At 38.9% G+C, this 21,559-nt stretch overlaps 3 protein-coding genes and 1 long non-coding RNA gene across 4 annotated transcripts; 1 reads left to right on the top strand and 3 right to left on the bottom strand.

Annotated features, from left to right (window-relative positions):
* Window positions 1–773: 773 nt before the first annotated feature.
* manbal (mannosidase beta like) lies at window positions 774–3,108 on the bottom strand. The gene is made up of 3 exons (XM_026307226.1): window positions 2,968–3,108; window positions 2,393–2,587; window positions 774–1,331 (listed from the first exon to the last, which is right to left on the bottom strand). The coding sequence occupies exons 2-3, from the start codon at window positions 2,540–2,542 to the stop codon at window positions 1,221–1,223; spliced, it is 261 nt and encodes an 86-aa protein (XP_026163011.1). The 5' UTR covers window positions 2,543–2,587; window positions 2,968–3,108; the 3' UTR covers window positions 774–1,220.
* Window positions 3,109–3,510: 402 nt separating this feature from the next.
* Window positions 3,511–14,038, bottom strand: nfatc2b (nuclear factor of activated T cells 2b). The gene is made up of 10 exons (XM_026307511.1): window positions 13,739–14,038; window positions 12,229–13,216; window positions 11,944–12,118; window positions 10,762–10,964; window positions 9,787–9,959; window positions 9,412–9,552; window positions 7,857–7,912; window positions 7,590–7,722; window positions 5,733–6,296; window positions 3,511–3,935 (listed from the first exon to the last, which is right to left on the bottom strand). Exons 1-10 carry the CDS (start codon window positions 13,836–13,838, stop codon window positions 3,889–3,891), a joined length of 2,580 nt encoding a protein of 859 aa, XP_026163296.1. The 5' UTR covers window positions 13,839–14,038; the 3' UTR covers window positions 3,511–3,888.
* Window positions 14,039–14,604: 566 nt separating this feature from the next.
* Window positions 14,605–17,003, top strand: LOC113130449 (uncharacterized). The gene is made up of 3 exons (XR_003295702.2): window positions 14,605–14,665; window positions 15,788–15,835; window positions 16,528–17,003. It is a non-coding gene; the product is annotated as an uncharacterized LOC113130449 (long non-coding RNA).
* cyp24a1 (cytochrome P450, family 24, subfamily A, polypeptide 1) lies at window positions 15,374–20,933 on the bottom strand. The gene is made up of 12 exons (XM_026307100.1): window positions 20,676–20,933; window positions 20,332–20,522; window positions 20,132–20,225; window positions 19,949–20,042; window positions 19,526–19,617; window positions 19,047–19,158; window positions 18,316–18,461; window positions 17,639–17,805; window positions 17,018–17,096; window positions 16,524–16,721; window positions 16,240–16,351; window positions 15,374–15,881 (listed from the first exon to the last, which is right to left on the bottom strand). Exons 1-11 carry the CDS (start codon window positions 20,931–20,933, stop codon window positions 16,241–16,243), a joined length of 1,542 nt encoding a protein of 513 aa, XP_026162885.1. The 3' UTR covers window positions 15,374–15,881; window position 16,240.
* Window positions 20,934–21,559: the final 626 nt, after the last annotated feature.

Raw genomic sequence — 21,559 nt, 5'->3', positions numbered from 1 at the left:
ACATTAAGTACATTAAAGTCTATTTTTTTGTACCCCTCTTTAGCTTTACTGCCGGCTAACCAAACAGGTTGCTAAGCGACACATACTTAATAATCATTAACTGTATCTTTGATTTGATGATATTAATATTAAAAACTACACTTATGTAGTTTCACACGTGCGTTCTAATTAGAGATTTTTCAACAGTTTCGAACTTGGTAATTTAGCAACACTTAAATACGAAAACAAGTTTATGAAATAATTACTAGATATTGGTCACATAATACGCTGTAGCGACATGATACAGGTAACTTGACGAGATGTAAATTATAGCTGTGGATTAATAACAGCTGTCCATGAAATAGCATGTAGTTAAAAGCCCATCAGTGTTTTCTAGTTTTATATCTTTATTTTGCTCATAATAATTTGTCGTTCGCTAATAAATTAATCAAATACAACATTTAATAGACAAACTAATAATCACGGAAGGGAAATTCAAGTAGTCTACTTTAAAAAAAACTATTTATGAATATATTGGTATATATTTCATAGTAAAGTCTGATCAATCTTTTGAGGCCTATATTACTAAAATTTGGAGTTGGAGCAAAATTTGTTAATGTAAACCCAATCTAAATAGCTTCCTTATATTTGGCTATGAAATGGAACTATGACCTCCGTATTTCGTTTAATTTTCATCTTAAGTCCTGAGTGTGTGTCATCAATTCTGCCCAAATATTGTGTGAATGTAAACAGTACATCTATCAATATAGCTTATCTGCAATTAAAACAGGCAGTTTTGGTGATTAACAAGTGTAGTTTTATGAGCATGTCATATAAAATGAAACAATAGGACATGATGACTCATTAAACTAAACTGAAATGTAGCAGTAAGCAGAAACAACATCTGAATTACAACATAATGCATTTAGCGATCTGTTGTAATTCAAATACAATTTAATGATTTTCAATTCGAAAAGAATGTAAATACCAAACAAATATACCCGATAAATATGTACCAGTAAGCAAACACCAGGGCAATTTCCTCCTTCTAAAACGTCGGTCATTCTGAACTGCCTCAAATTCAATGCATTTATTTATTCTCATAATATGACATTAGTGTTTCATACACTTGTAGTGATAACTGTACTAGTAATTGGCAATGATGAGTCACTGTGACTAAAAATATGTTCTGACACAAGCAAGTAACATAGACTCATACACACATACAGACAATGAGTTATCTATCGCTTCTTTTTGCTCTCTTTCTTTGGCTTCTGTCGAATCTGAGCTGTTGGTCCTTTAGGTTTCTTCATTTGTTCTGTCGTCTTGCCATCATTGGACTCAGTCTCCTCCTGTAGAGCAAATACAGGAAACATTAAACATCCAGCAATTTCAAAAGAAATCCAGTCACCAAAATGTGTGAAAATAGGGTACATGACTACTATGCATGATTGGATATGTCGGCTTTGGAGATGTATTTTGATAATGCTATTGCTGACACATTTACGTTATTTGTCAAAATATTATATTTCAAGGAAATCTTGAATCAAAGCTTACACAAGTGGTTAGTGATAATAAACATTTTGCAAATACAGCTTATCAGTTCTTAGAGTGCCATATATCACAGTAAAAACTGTAAATGGATGACAGAATGAATGAGGTATCAGGACACGCACTAAAAAAGTCAGATATGTGCCAGTGCTTCCCTCTGTCAGCTCTGTTTCTATGACTGCAATCTTCCCCATTGTTCTGAAAGTAAGGAATGACAGTTGAATGCTATACAGGATGAAATGGCGACATGCTGTGGAGAGTAATCAGCACATCTGATGATGATGGCTGAAAATAGAATAATTAGACAGTGGATTTAATTGCTCTTGCCTATAAATAATCTCTCCTGACAGTTTCTAGTATGGTGATTGCAAAAGTATCCCTTAGTGGCTATCTCTTCATGGATATTCAAAAATAATGTCCACTCTATTTGTCTGGTTTCTCTATGTTTCAGAGAGATTGGCAAGAATTATTTTACAAAAAGCAGTTATAGAACTAGCTCTACATCTGTCAAGTCACAGTAAAACTGTTTGAGTTTTTCAATGTCACACACTGAGTATAGTGCTGTGAGCATCCTCAGTGATTAATTCACTGGCATGTTATGTGTCAAAAACATACATTTTTTTTGTGGACAAATTACCAAAGCACATTATCCATTAACAGATGTCATTTGAAATCAGATATATGTCTTCACTGAAAGACAAGCCAATGTAAATACTAATTTGGATTAGCTAAATGAAATTAACACAGGATAATTGTGAGATCTTCTTGAGCGAAATATATTTTAATCCTGTTTGGGATTCTGATACATTTGGAAAAGAATAGCAGTGACCCCTTGTTGTTTTGCTAATGAATACCTAGCTACCTGTTCATGCCCCTTTGATGTGGGGAAGATGATAGCCAGGATGCAGATGAGCTGGAAGATCGCACCCAGAAATAGGCCGTAACGTAGTACGCTTTCTAGAAAGGTAGGCTCAGGAACTTCTGGGGGGGACAGGTCCAGTTCTGCAGACATGATGCTGCTAATTGGCTGTTTGATCTGTTTCTCTCAGTGATCTAACTGCAAAAACAACAAAAACGCGGTTAGCAAGGAGATCAGCAGTATGTCAGTGTCGTTAACGTCATTTCGCCAACTGAGAAACAAAAAAACGTGAATACAGCTGCTATCAAATCTAACGTTATATGTAACGTATACTTTATAAAAACTGCTGCCAAGTGACTGTCTTTTGAGCCACTCGTCTTTACATCTCTAACTAGTTAATATTATATATTAGTTCATGACAATACTGCAATCATATCAGATCAAATAATGCATCCTGTTCTAATGAACAGGACAAATTTCTAAAGCTAAGGAGCTAATGCTAACTGATATTCTTCGAAGTATATATTAAGCAATGAATCGATATAAAGTTCCTATATTTTTGTAAAAGCAGAACTTACCAGCCGTGGGGAAGATTATTACACTGTAAACCTCAAAGTTAGGGCAAAAAACAAAAACGATGAAGTTGTAAAAACACCATCAAGGAAAATGCTAACAATAAGACAAAAACATTCTCCAATTCTGCTTCTCGGGAAGTGATGTCACACACATGCGCCGAGATTGATTAGTTTGGAAATATCGCCCCCTGACGTTCATGTATAAAAATCTATTGAGGTATGCAGTTATTTTTTGTTTTTTTAGTTTAAAACTATAAAACCTCACTATTGAGCTTAGTGTACAAGGCATAAAACTGCATACTACTTTTTAGTTTGTGCACTGCATTTGTCAGTTTTAAAATTTTGTAACTTTGTAAATAATTAACCACTGCCTCCTACAACAGCAAACCAAGCAAACTGCCGGATTAGATATCACCAATTCAACCCTGCTGCAAAAAATAATAGTAATAATAAAATAAAAATCTTAAAATAATGTTGTGCTTTTTACGTAAACCAAAATCATTTATTATGAAATATTTTATACATGCGTACAAAGAGTAATTATACAAATATATAAACAGAGAAAACAGGTTAAAATAAAATCAAAAAAGAGACACAGTAGAGGGCATGACACGTGTATTATCTTTGTAAAGATTAAACTCAGTATCAGTATTGAAGGCTAACAAAGCAAGATTTGTTTTGCTGTAAAATGTTGTAGCTGAGCTCCTAGTTCCACAAAAACATCATGTAATATTGAAAAGAAGTCACGCCTTTTTTGCCATAAATGTCTGCCACCACTCCAATTAGATTTTTTAAAAATTAGAAATCATCAAAGTGTCCTTTGTGGCAATCAGTATCTGAGTTGTAGTTCTTGAAGTCTGCAGATTATGTTGACTGCTCAAACTCTGACGTGACAGGCATCACAACCGCTTCAGGCCTCCAGGATTACTCTCCATTGTGGCCTTTCAAGTCTCTTTTTATGATGTCATTCACTGGAAAACATTAAAAATAGTGATGAGCATGATAAACCAAGATGAAAGGATCATTTGATGTGACATTGTATATGAATTCATCAGGTATTCTGAAGGGTTTCATATACAGTTTTATATTTAAAACCCTTTTGTGTAGCTTTGTAAAAATTCTTATATGTATTTTATATTTTGTGAAAAGAAAGGCAATTTAATCATGTTGCTTTAAACACATTCATTTGATTTGTTGTGGTGTCAGGAGATTGTGTGTGTGTGTGTGTGTGTGTTTTGTGTTTTTTTAATGCTACCACTAGAAGTCGCTAAAGTCAGCTTTCTTTGGGCATTTTCACTTTTTTGACAGATGACAGGAAATAAGGGGTTAGTGAGATGGGGCAAGACTGACAAAAATTTGAATCATTGACGTTGAGGTTTGTGGTTTTCAACCTAGATACTCATGTTGTCCACCGAAATGTTATAATTTCACACATAAATCAGTGAAGTGTCAATCTGCAATCTCAGCAGTAGAATGAAGTGTTCTAATTACACTGGTGGTCACTAGATATTTCAGTTTTATTCCACTGGTTTCTAGATGTTACAGTGTTGCAATAAAAGCATTATTCATATTAAAATATGATATCAAGTAAGAACATAAGCAGCATCATTGTGTGGTTAATGCACTTCTGATGCTAAGTAAAATAGGTTGTTTGTAGGTGTTTAAACTCTGTGTTACACCAGCTTGTATCAGAAACCAGAACAAAGAGCATAGCACCTTTCTTTACCACAGATGTGTCTGATATTTGCCTATACAGAATATTTTTCCTCTCAGAGGCATCAGCAGAAATAAGGTCAGTTTATATTCTTTCATCATTCTCTCTTTGTTTTTTTTCCTATTTTAACTTAAATCCACACATACCAATTGTACACATTTATGTTAAATGAGACTTATGAGACTTAATAAGGCATATTTATGAACCTTCTGCAAGTGCATATGTTGACATGTGCGTGTGTGAGAGTGAGAGTCAAACTGAAACAGATAGGAAATTGAATTGAAAGACCCAAAAGAAAGCCACAATGTAGGATTTGCAAGCATACTTTTGCAGTGTGCATTTGCAAACTGGACCACATATACCCATCCCCCTGGCTTCCCTATTTCACTTTGAATCCATTATTTGCAAAAGTCTTTGAATAGTATACTCCAAGTCTTTTGGTGAAAGATCAATAATATTTGCTGTCCAAATTAGGTAAAGAACTTTTTAAAACCAAAGAATAAAAACTGAAACAGGAAGGTAAAACAGATCCTCTTGAAACCAAACAGGTCCTGTTCGACTGATTGATTGAGAGACAATGTAAATGCTTTGCCACCTACCTTCTCTGTGCAGTGCATATATGCAAAATAAGACTGAATTAAAGAGTTAAGAACCATAGTAACATTATATGTACATACTAGGAGTGTGGAACTTGTAACACAGCACTTAAATAGGAAGACTTCTTAATGGCCAGCATGAACAGGAAGAATGATCACAGCAAGCAAAGCAAAAGTGGTATCATTACAACTACCCTTGCCATCAGGCAAGATGTGATTATCATTTGAATGGGGACAACAGATCAGAATCTCCTCAAATACATGCATACACAAGAAGTGAACTTTAGAATGCAAAAGCTAGACCTTGAGAGGTAAATATAAATCCTGGCTACTTCTTGCTGCATTCAGTAGGCATGGTTGTCAGACTATAGGCTTAAAAAAAAACTAACAGAACTGTGGACAGGAGATGCAGACATTGTTTGACATTATGAATCATCTAGAAGAACAGTAATACTCACCATCTTCCAAGTAGGCATAATTGAGGTTCTCTTGTTTGACCGTGACCCTCTCTGGCACCCGCTCCTCATTATTTTCTCTACCTGGCTCGATTCTGCATCCAGCTTTTCCCTGAGCTTGACTTTGAATGTATCTTGAAGGTGATGACTTCCCAAGTGGCAGCACCGTCTGCATGAAACTCTTATGCGTTGACACCAAACTGGCCTCAAATTGTTCACCAACCTGAGGACTGTCATTCAGCTTACTCACAGGGTTTCTGACACTGATACACTGACTGGGACTAGGTGCAGAGTGGGAAGCCTTTGGGGAACCACTGAGGAGGGCGGTGCCACAGTTGCTGTAATGTTGGTTTACCGTGTGGTACAACAAGGGGCTGTTGATCAGAGTGCTGTTTCTGGACTGGTAATAGACTGGTTGATTGTCCAGCGGTTCAGGTGTTAACATGCAGGCTCTGGGGTCTACAGTGGTTAGATGGTACAGTGTCGGAGGAGCATTCAAGGCTTGAAGGCTCTCTGAATAGCTATATGAATTCAACTGATAGTCATCCAGTGGCTCTGATTTAATGGCTGGAATATAAAAACAAAGATTATCAGACACTAAAAGATGAGAGAGGTTAATGTATTTCTATCATTTGATCATATACAAGAGCACAAATACCAAAACAGGACATAAAATTTACAGCCATGCAAGCACCTTTGTGATGCACAACTGACAATGCCAATGTACTTATGTTTAGCATGTGTAATGTGGGTACTGAACACAAAATAAGCTGAGGCTGTCATGCAAAACCAAAAATGTTTGCAAGTACCATGAAATTTTGCCCTTATAATGGTGGTAGGAATCAGAGAATCTCCAAGGTGATTACAATCTGACTTCCTGAGACCTTGAATATCTGCAGCAAAATTTATTAGAAATCTATCCAATAGCCAAGATATTTCACTTTGAACCACAACCTGCTGGTGGAAATAGAGTAAAAGTCAAATGTCAAAACGATGTAATGATAATCTATCCAACATTGAGATATTTCAGTCTGGAGCAAACATTGACATTGTCATCCACAATGAGGTGCTAGCCTGGCTTAACAATCTCAGTGAGGTCTAAGATGTTACAAGTTTTAGGTATTTTAGGAAAAATGTAACCAATACCAATACATTTCATGAAGAAGCACTTTAATTTTCCTTACCTTTCCTATCCTAACAATTTCTACTACAATTAGTAAAATCAGTTCCTGAAATACCATTATGAAATGTGCGAAAAGATGTGCCTGGATTTCAATCTTATGTATTACACGTAGGTGGAGAAAGCATTTGTGAGAACAATAGTTGAATGACAGATTTTCCACTTTGAGTGAAAGTTGCCTCCACCCACACATCAGAAACCTGTGCTGCGACTGCAGGCTGTGGCCAGCAGCAATTAATCGATTCATTTCTATTGACTGTGGCTAATTTCCTGAAAGACGGTTTAAAAAGAAGACTACAGAAATATGCCCCTCCTGCATTTTTTTAAAGTGTCTTCAGGTTTAAATGTTCCTGTAATTGTGGAGCAGTTAGAGCTAATCTGACTCAAGTGTTGCTATTTCCTGTATTCTCTTAGTTTCAGTTTAACAAGGGGTGGCTAAGTCAGTTTCCTTTAGTGAAATCATAAGCAGTTTAAGGTTTTAGTTTGTGTTTATTCTTGTCTATATGCAGGTTACATGTAGGATTTTTGTTGACAGGTGAGAATAACATTTTCATACAACCTCAGCCCTGAGTTTTCTGCAAACTCTGGGTGGGAATTGTTGACCTTTTAGTCACCTTCACATTTATGACATTTGATGTATCCCTTTCCCGCCTATAGTGATAGAGCTGACAGATATATACCTATCAAAGGAGTGTAGGTGAAGTGCTGAGGCTGACTGCGCTTCTTCTTCCCATTGATGACGTAGAAGTTGACTTTGGCTGGTTGGTAAATGGTCCGGTCTCTGTAAGGAGGGACCTCAACAAACAGCATGTTCTAGACAGGACACGAGAAAAAAGATCATGCTTCAGACAAGATATCATGTAGAAACAGAAAGGTCTTTCTGTTTTGAATTGATGTATTAATGCCTTAGTACATGTGCCTGTACAAATAAATGACCATCAACTCACAACTTGGGTTTTGTCTCTGTCTACAGTGGCCTCCACTTCCCAGATTTGCTGCCCATCTGAAAGGAAAGAGCATGCACTGTTTAAGTATTAAAGCAGTGGAAGATTAAAGCAATAGTTTGACATGTTGGAGCGTACACTAACTACACAGTTGAGAAGATTGTTACCATTCTCGTGTCTGCATGAAAACATAGGGAGACAGCCTGGTGCTGTCTAAAAAGTTATAAATTCCTCCTACCAGCAGCTCTGTAGCTCAGTAATTAACATGTTACATCTTGTCTAATCTGTACAAAACAAGTATAAAACTCACAAGTTGCTACTGGGGTTATGTGCTGGGCTATTTCTTGGAAGGCAGATTTTATAACATTTGGACTGAGTCAGGTCTTTGCACTCTTTATGTTAAGTTGAGCAAATCTATTCGCTGGACGTGGCTTCGGATTTATAGGACAGACATGAAAGAGGTACTGAACTTCTCAACAAACTCAGAATCAAATTGTATTTCATCAAATATTAAGTTTAGTCTGATTGGATGAAAACCTACAAATTTGTAAGAAATCAGAATATCTTTCATTTGCAGTGCAGCATGTGAGCACATTTCAACAGTGACAAACAGAAATCTGTTTGTTCTTTTTTGTCTGGTGTAATGTTTCATTCTCTCCCCAGTTTTTACCTGCTGTTCCTTTTCTCTACCCACGCTACCAAAGCCTCTGCTCTGGGTCTGAATCTTTATCACTGTGTCTAACCACATCCTGTTGCATAAAACCCCACACCAAGCAACAGGGAGGCTTTACATGCATTTGCCTGTACCCATCCTGCTCTCAAACCATATAACCCAACAATTTTGTGTGGGCAGTAGGAGCAGTAGCAAGGTGAAAAATTTCCATTTAGAAATAAATAAAACTTGTCACCCACAGACAAAACAAAAGTTAAAACTAATGGCTCATTATGTCAGAGTTAAAAGTGGGGGCTGAAGGAAGATGTGCGTCACTGAAAGCTGATGTTGCCCAGGCAATATGCAAATAATCTAAAAATACAAATACTATATCAGTAGGTGGATGTACATGAGCAGGGAATTAGGAGGATTTATCTGGGTTTTACATAAAATAATTCTATATTTTAATCATAGATGCCATTTGGAATCCGAATGACCAAAAAATAACAAAATATATGTCATGTCAAAATAACGCATATACGTCAAAAAGTTTCATAATGAGTAAACAAAGCATCATGTATCTCATTATTCGTTTTTTTTTTTTGCTAAAAGCTAGAAGGGAAGATTGATAGCACTGTTATTTCAGTATGGTGAAAGTACCTACAGCCAATACTTATTAGCTTAGCTAAAGTTACAAAATCCATATTTAATTACCCTCTACCTCACAAAATAACACATTTATCTCCTGTAAAAACAACAATTTGTCTGTTAACTACACAAGGCTTAGAACAAGGTTTTTGTTACCTTTAGTCAAAGCCAGGACTGTTTCCAGTCCTTGAGTTTTTAATTTACAGACAGAAGATCTAAGTATCAGCAAGATTTAAAAAAACAAGATCTCTTACTCACCTTGCGTCTTCTCAGAGAATACCACTTTGGAGTCTGGTGTGAAATTTTGTCCAGTGAGAACCATTTGTTGACCACCGAGTACTGAGCATTGCTCCAGGTCCTGCCTCTCGACTGCAGGGAGCTCCTGAGCTGAGCGCTGGGCTGAGGAAAAAGGAAAACACAGCTGTATGAAATACCATGTACCAAATACCAATAATTAAAAACTACAGTTACAATGTTAACTAGCATGGTGTGACTCGCCTGTAACAAATTTTCATTTTTTCTTTGTACAGGTACATGTACAGATATAAATAGTAGTATAAATAAACACTAGTTGCCAAAATGCAGCAAAAGAAAGTAAAATTTAGCTGATCAGGAATAATGACCAGGCCTTACAGCATTCAATAGGATCAGATGCAACTTGAAGAGACACAACCTGGTTTCCAGGTTGAGGAATGTGAACACGAAACACCAAACGCACACGTGTGTTTTTTCGTCCGATGTCTGTCTCACCGTTCCTCAGTTCGATATCAGCATTTCTCAATTTCAGAATCCCTACACAGTCAATCCTGTGAAAATGTATGAAAAGACAGATGTGATTAGACGGGTTCTGAAAGCCTTAATTTCCATCAAAATCTGCTGTATGACTGTCTGTGTTCACAAACAGTCCCAGACAACTATATTTGGTTCATGTAATTGCATCTGTTTGAAATGAGTTTTTGTCCTTCTACAGTAGAGGTCTGTGACAATTCAATAAAAAATATGTTTTTGCAAATAACGTCAGTGATTCATAAGGCATCAACCTCATCAAAGACTTTCTATTTGCTGCTGTAAACAGTTTGACTGCTAGATCTTTCTTGGAAAATCCCTAGGCACGCAGGAAGTGATTCACGTCAAACTTCCGCCAGCGGCAACAGCAACAAATTGGGTAAAAAAAAAAAAACAATGAAAAGCTTGTTGGTGTCATTAGCAACGATAGTCATCATGGCAGGTTGTAGAAAGAACAAAACATTTAGCACAGACGCTGAAACAGACATCAGTTGTTAATACAGAGCGAACAGGTGGTACAGCACTGATGGCTCAGTGTAGTGTACAGCTGCATCTGCATGTCAAAATCGACAGTGTTAAATCACACCAGAGAGTGCTACTTTAACACTAAAAAGTGTTTATACGTGTCATCACTTTTCAGTGTTGCGCTAACACAAGTGATTTTGCTATGTAATTTTGGGAAACACAGCCCAAAACCAGCACAGTGCTGACTGCACAATGTTTAATGAGGCTACAAGCAACAGACATATGGTGATAGATGTGGTGTCATATTCAGAGCATTTTTGTCTTCTTTGCACCCCACAGCTTTACTGTTTTACTCACAAAACTCTCATGTGGTTCTTTGGCTCCAGAGGGATCTCTACCACTTTGGTGCCATTGATCACCCTTTCTATGCTGGGTGTAGTGACGGTCTTCCCTGTGATGCGGTGGACCTGGTAGAAGGCGTGGGGTTTCAGAAGCCTCTCGTCTGCTGTCCCTATGAAGATCTGCAACCCCAGTGGAGCTGTGTCTTGGTACCCACAAAGCTGGTGAGGGCAGGAAAGGCCATTACATACATTGTTCATACTGAATCATATTAACTACAGATGGGTGACAAATTAAAGGAAAAACCTAAATGCTTCACCCCAACACTAATGGGATCTGATGGCTTTGTTTTGCTGGTATAGTTAGGGTCTGGTTGTACCTTTACAGGAAAGGGTAACAGCCAATCAACACAATGTGGTACTGAATCATCATGTTTATCCTATCCTGATGGCTGTGGTCTCTACCAGGGTTACAGTGCCACTATCCATAGGGCACAAGGGGGTCACTGAATGATTTCATGAGGATGAAAATGATTCACAGTCACCAGATCTCAACCCAGCTGAACACCTATAGGAGATTTTGGGCTGACTTGTTAGACAGCACTCTCATTATCAAAAAAACCACATGAGGGAACATGTTTTGGAAGAATGGTGTTCCGGCCCTCCAGCAGAGTTCAGAGACCTGAAGAGACTTGAATGCCACAGTGCAGTGATGTTTTGATGGCCCAACACCTTTTTTTTTTTTGTCACTTGTCTGTCTTAATGCCCATTACTGCAGAATAAATCTCTTTTCCCTGTGGGCATAATTTCATAGGTTATTATCCAACTGGCATAGCATGAATACTGCTTTGCATAGTCTCTTTGTGCAACAGTGCCAGGAAAATCAACAGTGACTGTTTATTAACTAACTCCCTGGAGCAGTGACAAAAGCACACCCATGTACTGGTACATGTATATCTGGATACCTGATTTGTATATTTCAGTGGATTTTTAGCAGATTGAGACAATACATGCCTTGTCTCTACATAATCTAGGAAAAAATCACACTACATTTAAAAACTTTTACTCCCCCTTATAAACTCTCCTGGGATATTGGCAAAGTTGCAAAGCTAAAGTGAGATGTTGTTCTCATTTTGCCTTGCTTTCACACATAGACACACACAAAACCTCTAATCTTCCAGGTGTAAAACAAAAAAAGCACCTGAACTTCTGGGTGCCCTCCATTAGGTGTTTTTACAGGTCCACGACTGCCCTCAGTCTCATATTGAGCTCTGTGGTGAGACCTGGGCTGTTGTTGGACCAGTAAATTGTACTGACCATACTGACTGGGCAATGACCACTCTAATGAGGGAAGTGGGGGCTCCAGGGAGAATCCACTGACAAAGACAGAGAGAGAGAAAGGCAATGAGGAAAAAACCAGATGACTTATGACAAAATTTAAGCTACAAAATGTCAAAAATTTGATCATAATTCATGTTTCACACACCTGAATGGTCCAGGATGAACTGGCTGAAGAGGAGGATGCCAGACAGCTGGGAGCATATAGAAAGTCTCAGACTTGACATTAGCTTCAGTCTTTTTAATCTTCTCCTGCTGAATGACCCACTCATATCCCTCTCCATACACACAGTCCTGTTTCCGGGCCCGCCCATGTGCATTACGCACCACTGCAGAAGGCGCTGCTCTGCATAGACTGGAACTATTCCAGTCCTCATCCAGGCTTTGGAAAGAGGTCTGAACTTGGGCCTGAAATTCAACTGGAGCCTGGTATTGGTGGAGGTAGTAAGATCCCTGCTGCTCATGGGGAGAGGGGATAGGGCTGGGACTCCTGGAGCGCTGCTTGACAGGAATGCCTTCCTGATTGGAGTGAGCCTGGTCATAGGTACGCTTTACATGGGGTGAGGCAGAGCGGGAGCGTTGATGGGTAATTGGTGCGGCAGTGCGTAGGTGTTGTGACAGAAGAATGGTTTCATCTGGGATGCTGTTACGAGGTGATGCTCCTGGAGAGGAATGGGCTGAAGAAGTGTTGATACTCTGGAGACCTGGGCAGAGATCTAGGGCAGACAACCCCATATTGCAGCCACCTCCGTTGGAAGGGGAAACACATGGTGATGCCACGGGAGAGTATGCCTCGGCTGGCCATCCTGTGGAGGAGTTACTGCTGGCAGGGCTTACACACTCCCTGTAGGCTCCGAGGACTTTGGAGCCAGGGCTGGGCTCCAGGGTCTGTGAGCTGAGTGAATCGCCTGACGGAGTGATCTCAATCCTGGGGCTAGGAGCAGGAATGTTCCCTGGTCTTGATATTAGCCCCCAGGAGTCAAACCCAGCTCCAGACAGGTTTTCTATGGTAGCACTGTGATGGGAGGGATTCTGACTGGAGGCTGCCTGGTTGGAGGCAGACAGATCCTGAGAGTGAGGGTCAGCCACCAGCAGGGGAGGCTGGTTGTCACTCTGAAGCAGAGCACCTGCATCAACTGTCAGCAACAATAACAAGGATTATACCCTTAGATTATTTAAAGATCCCCTCCAGACATATTTACATATAAGACATCTCCTAGGTCACCATAAAGTCCTTCATGTGAAGAAACTACAAGGGTCTTATTTCTGTTCTGTCAAATTATGCTTGTACTGTAGCTGTACATCTTAAACTCTGATTTAAGGTGAGCACAGACAAATCTTGCTCCTTTACCAGATGAAAATAACCTTTTAGTGTCAATCTCTGCATCATTCAGCGTGAGTGAAGCTCAAACAAGTGAAGCAAAAATTTAGCGCCTTTAAATCAATTCGATCAATTTACTTTAAACTGGAAATTGGCTTCTTCTATGTGAAAGGAGGATTACAGTACATCGGTGCATCTAAGTGCTCACCTGAGTGATAAGATAAATCCAAAATCAATACATGAAAAAACACTAAATAGACTAAGAGATTGGTTTGCAATTAGAAAGGAGATACTGCATTATTTCTGTGTAAAAGAAAAATAATTACTGCATATATACCTTTGTCACAGCCGACAAGGAACTCTTCTCCAGATGCATTATACAGAAACAAGTCGGAAAAGTCCAGCTCCTCCTGACTTATGTCTTCACTAGATGTCATCTCCAGCTCTGAATATGTGAAGTTTCTTTTGCCAAGTTTAACTTTTAGATTAGGAATCAAACTAATTTGTGGGTAAAACGCAAGTAATTAAGAAAAACAGAAGGAGTAGCAGTTTTCTTTTCTAAGATACGTTTAAACCATGAGAAGCTGCTCAAATAAAACATTCAGCATCGCGACATAAAAAATGAGCGGGGACAGACGTTTCCTGTCACTGTTGATGATGACAAGTTGACAGGAGGCGCGGACTAGCCACCTCACACAACCTCCAAACACAGGCCTCATTTCCTTTCCTGTGTGAGTCAAGTGGGGTGATAGGACACAAAATATAAACTACTAGATTTACAGTAGTCTTATACTGATAAAAACATGTTTTATATGAGCTGCCTCATGCAGTGCTTTTACAGCATTAAGTTAATTTACTCTGAATTTTTGTGCTGCTTTGCCCAGACTGAACTGGCCAGATAAGTTATATTTACTGTGTGTACAATGCAACTATATTCTATAGAAATATAACACAAAAGACTTCTTTGCACTAACAGGAATTTACTAGATTCATGGGTTAAATATAGATATGCTTAAATAGGTAAAATGGACTAAAAAGAAAATTTAATGCAAGTACGTTTTGGCCACTGAGTGGCAGTAATGTACAATTTTTACCTTTGCCCCAAACATGTTGTTGATTTAAAGGGTTTGTTCACCCAATTTTTAAACCTTTTTATTCTTGTAGCCTTTTTTTCCTCAACTACCTTTTGTGCTATCTAGGCATGCAGATGTGGTTTGAAGATATTTGCCGCCAGGATTTCTGCCTCGATCCCCTTACATAACTGGTGAGCAGTCATTTTAGGTAGCCACTTTACAAAAATATTTCAGTAATGTAATTTAATTTTTATTAAAATTGCTGTTTGATTGTTTGTAAAGCACTTTGGTCACCCAAGGGTTGTTGTAAAGGGCTATATAAGTAAAATACGTTACATTATATTACATTTATAGTGCAGTACACTACAGCATAAAACTGCTGCACAGCTGCACAGATTAAAAAAATGGTAAGTAAAAAAAGTATTCATCAATCAAATACAAAGAGCTGCTTTTTTGTTTTCCCACAGATGATGTTTTAAAGATCTAATATCTTGCTTAGATGACACACAGAGCATTTGGTAGCTCAGAGAGCAGAGCACTAGTCTAGTTCTTATTATAGATTAATCTCCTGTGTAAGGTTTGATGTTAACCTGCTAATATGAAGATTGTCTATTTCCGCCAGGAAACAGTCTGCACGGTCTTAGAGGAACATTTGGCTGATTCTTAACCTGATTTCTATATTTCAACTCTGGGTCTTAATGTCAGTCGATATGAGATGGCACTTCATACTGTTTTGTTCAGTCGTAGGACATTAAAACAATTTTGACTACATAGAGGACATAGTTGCATTAAATGGTTGTCTAAGTAGCAGTGAGTTAATACTTTAATCTGTTGTGATCCAGAATCAGACCAAATAATTAACACTTTCTTAGGAAAACAAAGGTTTTCATTCTTTATTTAGACTTTAATACCATATATCGGCAATACACAAGTTCCACATGAACACAGGTTTTGCAGCTTTAATACATGCATTAATGTAGTTATAGCTCAATGACTAAAATATATCTCTACATAAAACAATGTACATCATTACAATATTAGAATTTCTTTATATACACAATGAAAAATAAACATATTTTATATTGACTCATATGTAAACAAGAAAGAAAAAACAAAAGTAAAAATTTGACATGTACATACACGTCTGAGGTGAGAACATTACATTAAGATTTGAGGACAGCTGCCTTCAAGTTGTAACAACTTGTATTAAGGTCAGTTATTAACAATCATAAGTAATCATTTTAAATAGATTTGAGGTATTATGGTATGATTACATTTATAGAAATTTCTGACACTTTTTGTTCTATTTACAGAGCAGCAATACAGGGAGTCACTGGACCATCAGGACCATGGCAAATGAGGTATCATCCTTCTGTCATAATGTCCAGAAGTGTACAGAGCTTGAGACTGAAGGGAAAAAAAGAGATAACAGAGCAATTAGTGTCAAAAGTCATGATTTTTTTTTAAACTCAAGAAAGAAATATCAGATTTATAAGTCTGAGTCTTGTATTTTTTTAAGGTATTTGTCATCAAGTGTCATCTTTGTCCAAAATGGTGACAAGAAAATAGGAGACAACTAGATTTGCTCTACCAAAATCCCCTTAGCAGCACCCCTAAATCTCACAAATGAATATATTTATTTTGTCTAAACCATTTGTTTTAAATGATAAAAGGTCAATTTTCCATTTGATGCAACAGGTTAATTAGTCAGCTTATGTAAAACCTTTATTCTAAAAAAATCAAAGACCGGGAGATTTCCTCTCACCTCATCTCCTGATGAAAGCAACAGGCAATTCCCTGTTGGGAACCAAAAGTCCTGAATGGATCACGTCAAGTGGCTCATTATCTGTTGCCACGATCTCAAAGTCTCTGACCAGCTGTAGGAAAAACAAGCGGAACTGGATTTGAATAATGAGTTAAAGGTTTAAGATGCTGACCTAAGAAAAATAAAAAGGAATCCAAGTCTCACTTTAAGCACTCAAACACAGGTTTAATGTGACTGATATCTACAAACAACAATGAACTGCTCTAAGGTCTGTCTGATCTTACCCAGCACATAGCCAGCTGAAGCTGCAGCTCTGCCAGCCGCCGGCCAATGCACATCCTCTTTCCGATGCCAAAGGGAACAAAGGCAAATGGGTTGATGGTGCTGTTCTCCCGCAGCCAGCGCTCAGGTTTGAACTGCTTGCCATCACCAAAGTACTCCTCATTAGAACCAAGGGCATGGCTGTTTATCATTAAAACTGTCTGTAAATAGAGGGAAATGACAAATTGTTAGTTTTATTATTCAAAAATCACATGGAGAGAATTTTACTTAGTAGATTTGACATGTCTAAAGCCTAATGAAGCCATTGTTACTGTAAGTCTGATCCTTAGCCAGAGTTCTCCATTTTGCACATGCTATTATTTTGCTCCATTCAGACTTTGTACAGTACTTGAGTTGGCAATCTAACATGCTTCATTAAGACATCAATACACTGTAAACTAATAAGATGCTATCTTCTCACATCAGGTGTCCGATAGCTAAGATTTAAGCCACTTACTCCTTTGGGAATGGCATAATCTCCCAACACAGTGTCCTTGTCCAGGGTCCTGCTGGTGAATGGAACTGATGGAGATAACCTGTACAGAGAAAACACAAAGACATATGGCCTCAGTGAAACCATAGCACAGAATGATACACAAGTCTCCAGTGAGATGTTACTTACACTTCTTGGATGATGTGTGCATTAGTATTAAATAACATGTTCAGTAATTTGTGACTATGACTACATAAAATGAAAGGGAGAGAGTGGGCCGTAGAAGGGGTAGACCACATGGTGGATGTTAAGCTAGGACCACTAGTTGTTGACAACTCAGGGTACCACATCTCATGAACCTTGTTTTTGTAGCAGTCGTGCGAATTTTGCCTCTGAATGAATGAATGTACTACTGGGTGAAATCCTAATCTAGTCAGTGAGTCCGATTTAAAACAGCTGACCATAAAGATGAATCAAACTTCTCAGTATTTGTAGTGTCATGTTATGTGTAGCTGCAGCCATTTTTAACTTGCATTGTGTTGTTGACATGTAAGGCTTTTAGGAAGTGACTGCAGCCTTGTTTATTGCCTGCAAAGTATTTCTGTAGCAGTTTTATTTTTCCACCTTGACCCTGTTGTGCTGTACCTCATAGACTCCTTGAGGCAGGCCTTGAGGTAGGGCATGTTCTTAATGTGCTCTCCACACGGGTCCTGGTCTGGAGGCACCACCTTTCTGATCTCCTCCAGCAGCTTCCTCTGGGCAACAGGGTTACGTGACAGGTTGAAAATAACCCACAGCATACTGTTGGCGGTCTGAGAAATGTAAACACAGTGTGACAGTGAGAAAGAAGGAAAAAATAAGAGGGAAGGACGCAGTGAGGGGATATCACTTGTGAGGCAGCTACTCTAAGTGCATTCCTTAGTGGGGTCTTGAAAGGAGCTGAGGAATGTTTAGGGTTCCTCAGTTACATCCAAACCACATTCATGTTCCACATCTGAAGCACAGTAACTGCAGCACCTGTTTTAGTCTTTTTTTTTTCTTTTTCCACTTGAAGGAAAATAGGCAAAAGGTAAAACCTGTATTCACAACTGTGGTTGTGAATAAGTATTTGAATCTGCAAAGTAACTAAAGCTGTAAAATTAATGTTTTTGTTTAGCAAATGCAGTCAAATGGAATTATAAAGTTGTATAAAATTGAAATGGATCACAGAAGTGGTAATGATCTTTTCATCTACCTTACAGAATGAAAGCAAATGAGACACTCTCTAAATATGTCAAACTAATCCTGTTAAGAAAGCACTGATCTTTGTAGCTATTACTCACTGTCTCAACTCCTCCGATCTGCAGCTCTGTGATGGCTGCGTACAGCTCCTTTTTAGAGAGACAGCTGTTTTGCAAGATGTCCCCGATCAAATCATCGGGAGCTGCGACGGCGTTCCTCGTCAACTTCTTGTCTATGTAGACTTTAGCTGAGAAACACAAAAGGGAACATTGAATTTTGACATTGAAGTAAATAAAAAAAAAAAAAAAACAAGACATTTTATTTTGGGCTCTGCAAAATTATTACTCGCATTTTTTTAAACTGTTCTGTCACAGAGTTATTGTCATGTTATGACATTGTGTCCACATGATCTGAATCTGCTCATAGAGGTTTAATCTTTGACTGTTATATGTTTATAAGGGCAGAACATTCTAAAAATGACAGAACACAAAAGTTGACTAAACTTTCTTCCTCCCTCTGTTTCACCCCCACCGCCTGCTAGTACAAATATTTGGCAGAGTTGTCTCTCTTAGGTCATGTGGTTTACTACAACTCTGGCTGTCATTTATCTAGTGCTGAGGCAACCTGTTCAGATCTCACTACTGCCCTTTCTCGATTCTTCTCCATTTATCATATGACTGGAACTCAGTCTGGTTTGTAGCATATGCTACAGAGGAGTGAGGGCAAACTATACCACAACTTTGCGAAATGAGAGCAATCTGTAGCAGGAGGAGGCTGTATTTTAATTATTTATTAATACCATTTAATGTTGTGTTTGTGTTTGTGTTTGTACCTGTGCTAAAAATACGGTCCCATGCTGCTGTGTGGTCCTGCCACGTTTTGGTGTTGAGGCTCTTGTGGAGTTCCACAGGTGTGACCATCATCATGCCAAACGTGCTCATCATCTACAGAGAAACACAGAGATTAGGTGTTAAATCTAATCATCATCACTCTCACTGAAACTCTTTGATGCAATCATTTCCAAAGTCTCTTTACTCTTGCACCCACTGTCCTCTGAGACCTTTGTGACACCCCCCCCCCCCCCCCCCCACTTATCATCTCCTGACTGTGACCGATATTGGGCTGCGCAGTAAATCCAGAAAAAGTGTCAGTCTGAACTGCTGCCTCACTGGCTCCAGTTCAGACTGACCTCGGTTGAGGCGAACCTGATGAACTACACTGTCTCAGTCAGTCTCTGTTTCGCTGATCATCACAAGTGTCTTCTCCTGTTGCACACGCCGGTGGTATGAGAGGAAAACCAGGAGCACTCACCGTTTTCACAGCTGTGATGAAGTTCATGGCTTCCTCGTTGACTTTCTCTTGCAGCAGACCAAACCTCTTGTCATAAAGGACGAGGCAAATGGCTGAGGGACGTGAAAAGCAGGTTACAATTGAGTCTGAGCCAAATCAGTAAGACCTTTGATTCGAATAAAATCTGAAGACAGTGTTTTATTATCGTAGGTCAATGTTTTAAATTATCTACTGATATTTTTATAATGACAATAACAGTTGACAGAAAATGAATTGGAAAATATTTTGATAAACAATATTTAAATTCTATTTTAGGGAAAATGCAAAAGATTTCGTTGTTCCAGACATTTTAGTATTTTTTTATAGCCCAAACAATCAGTCGGAAGTTTGACCCATAATTAAAATCACCCTTAGTTGCAAGAAAAAAAAAATAGCTTCACTTACTCTCAAATGACCATTTGTTAAGTTCGAAGTACAAATCTTCAATCTTTCCATTCACCCTTATTTTTCCAATTCTGCCGACAAAATCCGCTAGTACCTGTTTTTTTGCGAACGAAACGTGACAGTCAGAAGGAACGAATGAAAACTAACTCGGGACAAGTTTCGTGTATCTTGAGTGATTCTTGCCTCGTTTATTTTGCCGTCCAGCTTCACCACCTCTGTCGGCTTCATGAGTTTGTGTTGAAAAGCGCTCCTCACTCTCTGCCAGTCCTTCCCTTCCCTGCGAATCAGCATTTTTGAATTTCATTCAGTGTTTCATTCATTCATATAAATCATTGCCTCCGTGCTCCCTGTGATGAGTTTAGGTGAAATCAGTGGCTACTTACAGGATGAGGAATCCGTACGCCTCGTTTCTCATGTCTCTGTACGCCTTCCAGGGTTTGATCTCCAGTCTCTGAGGGTAATTTCCCTCCTTCCTATAGAGCGCCTCCAGCAAGCAAGGTGCGCCAATGTGCACCGACTCAAAGGAGCCCAGCTTCATCCGGAAAATCTTGCCGAATTTCTTATGATAATCGACCTAAGAACATTTTAAGTCATGAGAACTGTGATTTACTCTAAAATACATAAAAGATATATTTGTTCATTCATCTGAAACATGTTTGTTGTGGTATTTCTTAAAAAATGCTGCAGTTCCAACAGCTAGAGGAAAAAACATGTCATTTTACCGTACCAGTGCCTCATGTTGTCTTGTCAGACCTCCTTTTCTCAGGAGTTCAATCAAACTGCCGACCAGGGGCCAGTTTGTAGGTCCTGGGATCGCGTCTAGACTGTGCGCTCTGGAGGCAGCGTGAGGGCATGACACGGCCTCCGCAGCATCCTTCTCCTCCAGGACGCACACTGAGGATGTTGGTTTGAAGTGCTGCAGGCCCACAGACTTCTTTTTCAACAGCTCGACAATCTGAGGAACTTTTTGGATCTGCGCCCTCATCGTGAAATTTCTATCTTGCTGAATAATAACTGTTAACTTCTTTCTTTGTTATCTCTTGGATTCTCGTTTCTTGGAATTGTTACACCTTACCACAACATACATATATATACCCTTGAGTGTTTATTCTTGCCACGCTCCGAACCAATCAGGGGCCGGTCCTGCGCCTAGTGGCCGTCGAGCCCACAATTCATTTATGGATCCACGTTTGGAGGATCGTATGACCCCAGATAGACCGAGGAAGTCCACCCCTCCACCCAGCCCCTTTATAAATAAACACTCAGGCCACAGCGGAGGTGATGCGTTTGCTTGAACCGCGTTTCAGGACGACTCGCGATTGGGAGAACCGAAACTTTGGGAAAGCAAATACTACTGCCACACTTCTGCACCATGGGCAAATATTTGACAGATTGCTGGTTGTGTGCGTGTGTGTTTACTTTGTATTTGGAGTGTGTGATCTTTCTGGAATGGTTAAGGTGTGTGTGTGTGGGGGGGGGGGGGGGGATTCTCCTTTTTTAATATTTATAATTGGTCTCATACATGCAGAAAAAACGTGGCTTGAGTTTGGCAGGTTGCTGAAGACATTTTAATTTCATGGACACATGCCATTTTATCCCAGGGCTTCCAGG

The sequence above is a fragment of the Mastacembelus armatus genome, chromosome 5 (genome assembly GCF_900324485.2).
Source record: "Mastacembelus armatus chromosome 5, fMasArm1.2, whole genome shotgun sequence".
NCBI classification, from domain to species: Eukaryota; Metazoa; Chordata; class Actinopteri; order Synbranchiformes; family Mastacembelidae; genus Mastacembelus; species Mastacembelus armatus.
Note: the sequence above shows the minus strand (reverse complement) of the source record. Positions and strands in the feature narration are given on the sequence as shown.

What these genes read in the sequence shown, in the direction of transcription:
- manbal (XM_026307226.1), bottom strand. Translation starts at nt 2,542, where the DNA reads ATGTCTGCAGAACTGGACCTGTCCCCCCCAGAAGTTCCTGAGCCTACC. An exon ending in CATCAAAGGGGCATGAACAG is followed by an intron (nt 1,332 to 2,392) that starts GTAGCTAGGTAT and finishes TTTGCTCTACAG; the next exon opens with GAGGAGACTGAGTCCAATGA.
- nfatc2b (XM_026307511.1), bottom strand. Translation starts at nt 13,838, where the DNA reads ATGACATCTAGTGAAGACATAAGTCAGGAGGAGCTGGACTTTTCCGAC. An exon ending in CCTTGTCGGCTGTGACAAAG is followed by an intron (nt 13,217 to 13,738) that starts GTATATATGCAG and finishes TGTTGCTGACAG; the next exon opens with TTGATGCAGGTGCTCTGCTT. An exon ending in ATTCTCTGAGAAGACGCAAG is followed by an intron (nt 7,913 to 9,411) that starts GTGAGTAAGAGA and finishes CTTTCCTTTCAG; the next exon opens with ATGGGCAGCAAATCTGGGAA.
- cyp24a1 (XM_026307100.1), bottom strand. Translation starts at nt 20,933, where the DNA reads ATGAGGGCGCAGATCCAAAAAGTTCCTCAGATTGTCGAGCTGTTGAAA. An exon ending in GGACCGTATTTTTAGCACAG is followed by an intron (nt 18,462 to 19,046) that starts GTACAAACACAA and finishes TGTGTTTCTCAG; the next exon opens with CTAAAGTCTACATAGACAAG. An exon ending in AGATCGGAGGAGTTGAGACA is followed by an intron (nt 17,806 to 18,315) that starts GTGAGTAATAGC and finishes TACATTTCTCAG; the next exon opens with ACCGCCAACAGTATGCTGTG.